Raw genomic sequence first — 11,001 nt, 5'->3', positions numbered from 1 at the left:
TATATATATATATATATATATATATGAATATATATTTAATTATTTAAATTTGAATAGATTTTGTTAAAAAGTTTTTATATGTTCACCATAGGCCAGGATTTTTAATATTTTTTTTTTAAATTTTAAAAAAAATTTTTTCAAATTTTTTTTAAATCTATTTTTATATCAATAATTAAGTTTTATATGAAAAAATTATATGAACTCACTATTTTTTTTTAATATAAGAAATTCATCTATTTTTGCCTTCAATATGATTTTGGGACACTCTAAATAAATAATGTATTTATTAATATATTTAAATTCTGCAATTATATTTTTATAATTATGAATATTAAAATTAAACTTAAAAAAATATTCATATATAATTAAAAGATATTCACAATAACCATTATTTAAATGAAGAAATAAATTTTGCAATAAAACATCAATCTACAAAGTTTCTAAATATATGAATATCTAAATAAATTTTCTTTAGTAAAAAAAGCTGTTTATATATTTACATAAGTGCACGATTTCTACAATAATTTTGTATACATATCTTATATATGTTATAAATCATAGCACATTTCAATGTATATAATATAATTTATACACATATATATGGATATATATATATGTATATGTATATAATTTGTTATAATGCACAAGCAAAACCATTGTTTTTTTGATATAATAAAACTTATTTATTAAAACATTTGTCCTATCACAGCAAGTGATCGTACTGCAGATTGCACATTATTTACATGAATATGGTGAGCAACTGTATGATGATGTTCATCTACAACCATCTCTCCATATTGAGCTCGACAACGTTTCTGATGTGCAAACAAACTACCACTATGGCTATAAGCAGCTCCACAAGTTTTACACACATATGGTTTTTCACCAGAATGAGTATAAGTATGTTCTTTTAAAGTACTTAGTCTTTTGAATGCTTTACCACATGTTTTACACAAATAATTTGCTTCTCCAGTATGTCGAGTCAAGTGTCGTCTAAAAGCTGAACTCACAGCAAATGCAGCACTACATACATGACAAACAAATGGTTTATCACCTGTATGAATTCTAATGTGATTTGCTAAACTGGTTGTTGTAGTAAATCCACTATTACAAGTTTTACACACATGTGGTTTAATACCAGTATGAGTTCTCATATGATAAGTTAGAGAAGAATTACTTGGATACACCTTGCTACAAATGTGACACAAATATTCTCTTGGAACTTTTTCTTTTGGTTTATGTGTCCTTTGATGAAGAACAAGACGAGCTTGACTAGCACATACCTTTCCACAGATTTCACAAGTAACTGGTTCAGCTTTTGGTTTATGCATTGATACATGACGTCTAAGACCTTTCTTTGTTGCCATAATTTTATCACAATGTTGACATTTATATTCACCAGAATCATCTTCATCACTTTCTTCTTTTTTAACATTTTCATTTTCTTGTAAAGTATTTTGAGTAGTATTTGGGAAAGAATCATCATCAGAATCAAAAAATTTATTATCATCTACTAAATTATCTAATAATCCATGACCATGTTTTTCTGCATGTTTTTTTAATGTATCGGGCCTAAAAAACCATTTTTTACATACAGTACAGGAATATTTTTTATCTCCATGTACAAGACTATGTCTTTTCAGATTTTTTAATGAAGAACAATATTGACTACAAATTTCACATTTGTACAACTCAGGTGCATTTTCAAAATCATAAACTTCATTCACAGTACCATTTTCATCATCTGTATCATCTTCAAATTTCATTTCTTTTTTTGGTTCCTTGTTGTCTTTTTGTTCATCTGTACTAATTTGTTTAATCATATTATTTACTTTTTCTGTATGAGATTTTAAGTGACGTACAAGACTTTGAGGTTTAGAAAAGCATGCATGACATAATTGACATGCAAGTGGTTTTGATGCATGTATTTTTTTATGATTTTCCATGTTCTCTAATCTATAAAACATTTTTGAACAAATATTGCATTTATGTTTCTTTTCATGAACAAGGGAATGTTTCTTTAAGCCTCTTTGTGTGCTATAACATTTTGCACATACTTTACATTTAAATTTTAATTCTCCAGAATCTTCACCATCATTACTTGAGTCATAATAATTATCATGAATTTCATCTTCGCTGTAAGTTTTATTAGGCACTGATTTTACTTTCCTAGTAGAAGTACGTTTCTGCACAACTTCTTCTTCTTCTTTAACATTGTCATTTAATATATTTTCATCAAAAAATTCTACTTCTTGTTTTCTATCATCTTCCTCTGAATTTTGATTGATATCTTGATTTTCTTCTGGTTTATTTTGCATATTTATAGTTTCAGAAATATCATTATTGATTTCTTGTGTAAGAGATGTCTCATGTATATTATTTTCTGAGGTACAAGATTCTTTTTCAATTTCTTTAGGTCCTTCAAATCCAATAGAACAAATAAAAAGTTTCTCATTCTGCATATCAATTTGGCTGGTGTTTAAGTTAGATTCATCTCTACAATATGAATCATTAGTTTGTACATATTCTTGAGAATTTGATGCTACATGCATTTCCTCTTTTACAAAATAACTCTCTTGATTAATTTGTTCTTTAGATAACAATGTTCTTATCTCAGATTCAGTTTGTGTATATGTATCCTAAAATATTTAAATTTATTGTTTATATTTGCTACGTGACATAAAATATTAATATATCATATATTTACCACAATAGTAATTTTAGATGGTTTGTTATAATACATTCGTAATTTGGCATCAGAATGTTGACATTGTTGTCTAAATTCATGAGCGACACTTGCTTTATAAATACAAATATCACAAATTAATGAAGGTAATCCATCTTGTTCATGAATTTCTATTGATCCACAAACTTGTATCTTTTGAGGAAGAGCCGAAAAATCATTCACTTCTTGATCCGTACAAAAAATAGGTGATAAATTAGTACCTTCTGTAAGGCAAATTCTACATATTCTGTCCATATTAAGTGGTAAATCAAAATATTCTGTCATTATTTATTAGTAGAAAGCAATTTATCTTTAATATATTTCCTGTAAAAAATCCATAAAAATATTATTTAATAATTTCTACATAAAAAAATATATTCTTTTAATAAAAGAGTTTTTATTTTTCGATTTTAAATTGTCTTTTAATAAAAAAAAAATATTTTATGACATTATATTGGGTTTTCATTAAATCCGAATTTAAATATATATATTATTTATTTAAAAACTGTATATAAATAACAATATTGTAATCAATATGTTATTGATAATAAAAAATAAAAATTTATTATGAATTTATTGTAGAGTTTAAAAACATTGTGATAAAATAAGTGTTGAGAGATGTTAGTACATATTCTATAATATATGTGTAATAAAAAATTAGAATGTATATAAAAGATGAATTTTATTTAAAAAAAACTTATTTTTTAAAATAAATAAAAAAAAATTAACATACAAAAATGAGAGGTTCTCAACCTTCGGATCTTTTATACACCGCGAAAACATGCCACGATGTTGAGATAATGCTTTAACAGTGATGCCCAGGTGAATACATTGAAGTTTCTTTGAATAAATTTTATCTCTTAAAATTTTATCAAACACAGTTTTCATAAAATTTTCACTGTATATTTAAGAATAATGTCACACGTTTAGTTATATATTATTCGTTCCTGCGTTATTTTCCTATGAAAAAGTTTAATACTTCTCTATTTCTTTGTTCAATGGCTTCCCTATGTATTCCCAAAGATGTACTACAAAAGTTGAGAGCAATCTGAAATGAACGCACAAAATGAGGAATCTAGAGACTTAGTGAACTGTTAGATGGGTCAATACAAAGAAAGTTTATATGTATATGTATATATATTTCAATAATTGATAATATTTATTTCATGTAGTAGAATGCAACATAATTTAGAGATAATTTTTATAAGATAATATAATAACAAAATATTTATTAAAAAATATTATATTTTTTTATTTGTATTTATATTTAATTTTAAAATGATATTTAATTTATTTTTGTTAACAACTGATTATATATTATAAATTAAATGTTAATTATAAAATATTTTATTAATATATTTCTTATAAATTTATGCATTATTCAATAATAAGGGAACTTTTTATTAATATTAAATTTTGTTTAATGTTTTATGAAATAAATATACATTTTTTATTTTAAACTCGGCATAAGTATAGAATCATTTTATGTATTTTATATTTTTGTATTAGATAGCCAATCGAAAGAAAAAGCTTGTAACTAGCAAATTTATAATTTTACAAAATTTAGGAATTTTATGTATGATAAATCAATTGTTGAGTGGTTTGTCTATTTGTGATAATTCTTAGGTTTGACTTTCTCGTGGAACTTTCTTATCCGCCGATCTGTCAAAAAATGTAAATGTAAGACTGTGATTGAAGTTTGAGATTTCTAACATACGGTAATGCAATCGATGCAAATTATCCGATTAAGTCGGAATATTAGGCGGATGTAGAAAACAAGATTTTAAGCATTATTGGAAATATATTTATTTTTTAAATGCCATTATGGCTCTACGCAAAGTAAAAGGAAATTTTGAACGTATGTTCGATAAAAATCTGACCGATTTAGTACGTGGAATTAGAAACAATAAAGAAAATGAGGTAAATTTATAATTATACCTTATATATTATTTTAAGATTTATTATAAGGACATAACCTTATTTGAACCATTAACATAAATTTTTATCTAAATAATATGTTGATATATTATTATAGGCAAAATATATTGCACAGTGTATAGAAGAAATTAAACAAGAATTACGACAAGATAATGTTGCAGTGAAAGCAAATGCTGTAGCAAAGCTAACATATGTAAGTTATAGATTTATATAGTTTATCAATTTATACAGAGCAAGATAATATATAATTCTATTATTAATATTTTATATTTTAATTTTTTTAGCTTCAAATGCTAGGCTATGATATTAGTTGGGCTGGTTTCAATATAATTGAAGTGATGTCATCTGCAAAATTTACATATAAACGAATTGGATATTTAGCAGCAAGTCAAAGTTTTCATGCAGATACAGAAGTATGATATTATTTGGAAATTGATATAAAATTTAAATTTCAAAGAAATCTGATAAGTATTTTACATATTTCATTTCAAATTAGATATATGTTTCATTTTTTATAAAAAATGAAATTTTTATTAAAAATTATGGTAGAAGATGTATATTAAAGGTTTTTTTTTAATAATGTATGTTTAATAGATATTTCTTATTACATTTAACACATACATTTAACACATATAATACACATATTTGTAAAAATAATATTATATTTTGTATACAAGTAAATAATTCAATTATTTTATAACTTTTGTTATGACAAAGAAGATTTGTCAGGTTTCTAAAAATTTTGAATTTATAATGAAATTGATTTTAATAAATATAAATTTTTGATTTATTACAGCTTTTGATGTTAACTACAAATATGATTCGTAAAGATTTAAATAGTCAAAATCAGTATGATGCTGGTTTGGCTCTGAGTGGTCTCTCTTGTTTTATAAGTTCAGATCTTGCACGTGATTTAGTTAATGATATAATGACATTATTAACGTCTACAAAACCATATCTACGCAAAAAAGCAGTGCTAATGATGTACAAAGTTTTCTTACGATTTCCAGAGGCTTTAAGGCCTGCTTTTCCTAGATTGAAAGAAAAATTAGAAGATCCAGATAGTGGTGTACAAAGTGCTGCTGTTAATGTAGTTTGTGAATTAGCAAGAAAAAATCCAAAAAACTATTTAAGTTTAGCACCTGTTTTTTTCAAACTCATGACAACATCTACTAACAATTGGATGCTAATAAAAATTATCAAACTGGTAAGTAAATATTAATTTCAAAAATTCTTATATTAATAAAGTGAAACAGATTAATGACATAGGCTCATTGTTGTAATTAATAAATATTTGTATACATGAATATATATGTATACATATATATTTAACATGAGCCAAATAATATTGGTCTTGTTTCACATGCTCAGTTCTCCACTATAACACTGATTGAGCCAAAAATGGGTCGGCGACTCACTCAACCACTAATTGACCTGATTTCAAGGTTTTCATATTAGTTGATTATTTTTTTATTAATAAAATATAGTAAATTATAGATATTAGTTGTATTTGCATTTTTAGTAGCTTATTTTTGTTTCTAATATGTATTTACAAATTATATGTTGTAAATCAATTACATGTTTAGAAATATTCATGTGTTAAATATTATTATATTTCTTAGATTGCAATTATATTTCCAGTTTGGCGCATTGACACCACTAGAACCTAGGCTTGGCAAAAAATTAATAGAACCCCTTACAAATTTGATACACAGGTATTTCATGTATTTTTGTCTATATATAAATAAATATATTATTTTGTTTATTTATTGCTAGTTTAATATTTATTGCTTTCAATGTGAAAAAGTTAGATATTTATTGTTTTTTATAATATTTTTTATTTATATTTTGTTGTAGTCATATTTTGTAAAATAATTTAAATTGCTAAAAAACAAATTATATAATTCATTGTATTTTGTTATTTAATTTTTTAAAATTATTAATTATATAATAGTTATATAATTATTATAATTTTGTAATTTGGAACTAATTATATGGTATTATTGATTTTTAGTACATCTGCAATGTCTCTACTATATGAATGTATAAATACTGTAATTGCTGTATTAATTTCAATTTCGTCTGGTATGCCAAATCATTCTGATTCAATACAGTTATGTGTTCAAAAATTGAGGATATTGATAGAAGATTCTGATCAAAATTTAAAATATTTGGGATTGTTAGCAATGTCGAAAATTTTGAAAACTCATCCAAAAAGTGTACAAGCTCATAAAGATCTTATAATGCAATGCTTGGATGATAAAGATGAAAGTATAAGATTGCGTGCCTTGGATTTACTATATGGAATGGTTTCAAAGAAAAATTTAATGGAAATTGTTAAAAAATTAATGGTTCATATGGATAAAGCTGAAGGCACTGCTTATAGAGATGAATTACTTTCAAAAATTATTCAAATTTGTTCACAAAATAATTATCAGTTTGTTACTTACTTTGAATGGTAAAATAATCATCAAATCTTCTAATTATTAACAAATATTTTATTTATATTTATATAATATTTATTTATATTTATAGGTACATATCTGTATTGGTTGAACTTACAAGAATGGAAGGTACCAAACATGGACCATTAGTAGCAACTCAATTACTTGATGTAGCAATTCGTGTACAAGCTATACGAAAATATGCAGTTCAACAATGTGCCTTATTGTTAGAAAATTCATATCTTCTAACAGGTCAACCAAGAGCAACAATGTCTGAAGTTTTATATGCTGCTGCATGGATTTGTGGGGAGTTTTCTAGGTATTTTGTAAAAAAAAGTTTTTTATTCATATTAATTTTCTATAAATATCTTTTAAAATATAATTGATAATACATTCCATTAATAGTGAACTAGAAGATCCTATAGCAACATTACAATCAATGTTACGATCACAAGCTTCTAGTTTACCAGGGCATATTCAAGCTGTTTATGTTCATAATATTCTAAAACTTGCAACAGCAACATTATGTAAGGCTGAAAAAGATAAAAATATAGAGATTATGGAACAGGTATGATACATTATATTATGATACATATATATTTTATTATTGTTTTTGTAAAATAATTTGTAAATATTATTATTACTTCATTTTTATTATATAATTTTAATTTATAATCAATAATAATAAATAATCTATAATAAATAATTTTTAAATTAATTATTTATTAATTTTTAATTAATAATTCATTCTATTTAATATTTTATACAAGTATTAGTATATTATATTATATTAATTATATTAAATATTGAAAAATTTTAAATGTTGAATATTTTGTCCAGAATTATGACATATTTGTTTTATATTTTATAGATTTTTGCATTGAAAGATAAAATAGCTGCTTTTGTGTGCAGTGGGGATTTAGAAGTACAAGAAAGATCTAGTTCTGCATTGGTTTTACTTGAGTGTTTAAAAGAAAATCCTGGTTTAGCACAAGAGTTAATGGAAACATTTGAAGGAGAACTTAATCCTGTTGCTCCAAAAGCACAAAGAAAGGTATTAATCATATATATATATATCTTTTCACATAATTTTATTATTGCAAAAATTTTTTTTTAAAAATAATTATAATAATTTTAATAAAATTGAATTGTTGTTATTGTTGAATTAGTAATCGATAATTAATTTTTTAAGTTTTGATTTTTTTTGTCTTCTTCATTAAATATATTATAAATATAACATTTAGATAAGTATTAAAAAGATGTTTGTTTTTTTTATTTCTAGCAATAATAAAAAAATGTAAAATTATTTATATGTATAATCTTATATTTTTTAGGTACCAATTCCTGAAGATTTGGATTTAGATTCATGGATCAATGATCCACCATCAGAAAGTTCAGATTCAGAAGATTTAGATATGAATGACATTTTCATTAAGACAGAGAAAATTAATGATTCTTATTCTAAACGTGAATTTAATGAACCATCAGCAGAAGAACTTGAAAAACGCCGTGAAGCTAGAAAATTGGAACAACAAAACAATCCACATTATTTGAAAGGCACATTTAAAAATTCCACATCATATCATAATTCATCAAATATTTATGAGGAATTTGAAAACATTCCCGTAGCAGAATTAGATATTCCAATTTCTTTAAAAATTACAAATAATCATAAAAGATATAAAATACATGACAAGAAAAAGAAAAAATCTAAGAAAAGTATATTGAAATTTTATATGTACATATAATTCATAATCATTATAAGATATTAAATTGTAAAAATGAAATTTTCAGATAAAAAGCCTGCTTCGGAAGAAGAGCATGATGATATTTATCCTATTCAAATAGTAAATACTGGAATAGGTGAATTACCACCAGGTGCAGAATTAAGTGACAGCGATGATTATGATCAAGTGGATATAAATGATCCACATAGAGCTTTAAATATTAATTTAGATTTACCTTTGAGAGATGATGAAAGATTACCTGTCTTAGAACATAGAGTTATTGAAAATAATTTGAGTCAAGAAATTACTGAATCTAAAGGAAAGAAAAAAGAAAAAGTAATATTTTTTTTCTATTCATTTGTTGCAATATTAAATATAAATTTTTTTTAAACAAAGAAATTTTTACCATAATTAAATATTATTTTATTGTATTTTATAGGGACATAAAAAATCTAAAAAGAAGATTAAAGAAGTTAAAGATAAATGCTATGACAATCAATTAGAACTTACTAATATGTGGTTGGAAAATAATACTTCTTCGGAAAATATTCAACCACCTGTTACTAATGAGTATTCTGAAGTTCTCAGTGAAAAAGAATCAGAATGGAAAGATACTAAACGCAAAAAATCAAAAAGTCAAGAAAAGTATAAAAAGACAGATGAGAACTCAAAACATCGAAAATCAAAGAAATCTAAAAGTAAAAAAGAATCTTCAAAAAAATCTTCAGATTATGAAGAAACAGCTGGAATCTCAACACCATCTAAAGAAATATTACCAGATCTAAGATATAATTTTACAAATTCTGAGGATAATACAATTTTAGAACCACTTACTTCATATGAAGAATTAGCTAATAATAAAATACTATCTATAATGTACAAATTAAAACAAATTCCTCATGAATCAAATAAATTAATTGCGTCAATACTCATTACGAATAATTGTCAAAAGCCTGTAAAGGAATTAGTTTTTGATGTTCCAGATACATCATCTTTGAGATTAATGAGAAATGTAAGTTAAATATACATAACAAATTTTAAACAAAAAAATTATATATTTTTAAAATTTATTATTTTCGTTTTTCTTTTTATAAATATTATTTCTTATTATGCACTTATTATTTATTTTTTGCTATAATAATAAAATAAAGAATCTGTTTTAATAAATATATATGATTCTTTTAGACTGGAGATGAATTTGGTATAAAACTGCCATTCCAATTGCCTCCACAGATCACTAAAGAAACACAATTTACTATTTTAATCTCAGATGTAACATTTGCTCAGAGATTGAGAGGCACACTTACGTATATGTTAGAAAGCAAAGAAAGTACGTTGCAAGAAAAACTTGATTTTACTATACATTTAACGTGCGGTAAATTCATGGTTGGCCACCTTTCACATAAGGATATATTAACAGAATTACTTAAAAGTGGTCAACTTATATATAAAGTTAAAAAAGAAATTATTCTTTCTCAAGATTTTGATGTTATTTTAAATTTAATTTGTAATAAGTGTAATCTTACACTTGTGGAACAAATCAATGATACTGCATCTTTATATGGACATTCTTTGAAGGGACATCATGTGTGCCTTTTATTAAAATGTAATGTAAGTAAAACATTTTATCTTTTAAAATTTAATATTATTAATGATTTTAATAAAGATATAATAAAATTTTTTTTACAGAAATCATCAAGAAATTTGGTAATTGAAGGTAAAGGTGACAATAATACGTTATTGTCAGGAATTGGAGACGAAATTTTAAGGATCCTGACATAATATAAATTTAAATTGAAATTTTTCCGTATTTTACGAGTCCTATCTTTATTCATTACATTCATGCTCATTGCATAACTCAATAGAAAAATGAAATTTTAATAGTATTCATTATATATAGCTATGGAAATCATCTTTGCAAACTTATCGAATATTTTCAGAAAAAAATCTTATCTAAACTTTTTAAATTTAATTTAGGTAAAGAAATTTTAAGTATATGCATGTAAACAAATACATGTATATGTATAAATATCACACATAATAAGTGTGTAAGATAATGTTTCAAGAGAGAGAAAGAGATTTATTATTGGGAATTGAAGACATCAGAATGAAAGTAGTTTATTTTATTTATATGTAATTTCAATTTATAAATTAAAGTGCAATAATA

The 11,001-nt window shown here is 23.9% G+C and overlaps 2 protein-coding genes across 3 annotated transcripts; one reads left to right on the top strand and one right to left on the bottom strand.

Moving 5' to 3' along the window:
- Positions 1 to 656: 656 nt before the first annotated feature.
- On the bottom strand, positions 657 to 3,819 carry LOC102681867 (zinc finger protein 345-like). Of its 2 annotated transcripts, none has more exons than XM_006618129.2 (3): positions 3,479 to 3,819; positions 2,708 to 3,049; positions 657 to 2,639 (listed from the first exon to the last, which is right to left on the bottom strand). In XM_006618129.2, the coding sequence occupies exons 2-3, from the start codon at positions 3,008 to 3,010 to the stop codon at positions 687 to 689; spliced, it is 2,256 nt and encodes a 751-aa protein (XP_006618192.1). In that variant the 5' UTR covers positions 3,011 to 3,049; positions 3,479 to 3,819; the 3' UTR covers positions 657 to 686. The 2 variants fall into 2 exon arrangements, with proteins under 2 accessions (XP_006618192.1, XP_006618191.1); XM_006618128.2 differs by having other exon boundaries at positions 3,459 to 3,818.
- Positions 3,820 to 4,240: 421 nt separating this feature from the next.
- On the top strand, positions 4,241 to 10,733 carry LOC102670629 (AP-3 complex subunit delta-1). The gene is made up of 14 exons (XM_006618130.2): positions 4,241 to 4,645; positions 4,761 to 4,856; positions 4,948 to 5,076; positions 5,460 to 5,870; positions 6,305 to 6,378; positions 6,678 to 7,121; positions 7,199 to 7,426; positions 7,513 to 7,675; positions 7,979 to 8,161; positions 8,442 to 8,826; positions 8,902 to 9,170; positions 9,274 to 9,846; positions 10,020 to 10,445; positions 10,524 to 10,733. The coding sequence occupies exons 1-14, from the start codon at positions 4,550 to 4,552 to the stop codon at positions 10,614 to 10,616; spliced, it is 3,570 nt and encodes a 1,189-aa protein (XP_006618193.1). The 5' UTR covers positions 4,241 to 4,549; the 3' UTR covers positions 10,617 to 10,733.
- The last annotated feature ends 268 nt before the right edge of the window (positions 10,734 to 11,001 follow it).

The sequence above is a fragment of the Apis dorsata genome, unplaced genomic scaffold, assembly GCF_000469605.1.
Source record: "Apis dorsata unplaced genomic scaffold, Apis dorsata 1.3 scaffold_341, whole genome shotgun sequence".
Taxonomy (NCBI): Eukaryota; Metazoa; Arthropoda; class Insecta; order Hymenoptera; family Apidae; genus Apis; species Apis dorsata.
The sequence above is the reverse complement of the archived record's forward strand: the minus strand, read 5'-3'. Positions and strand labels throughout refer to the sequence as shown.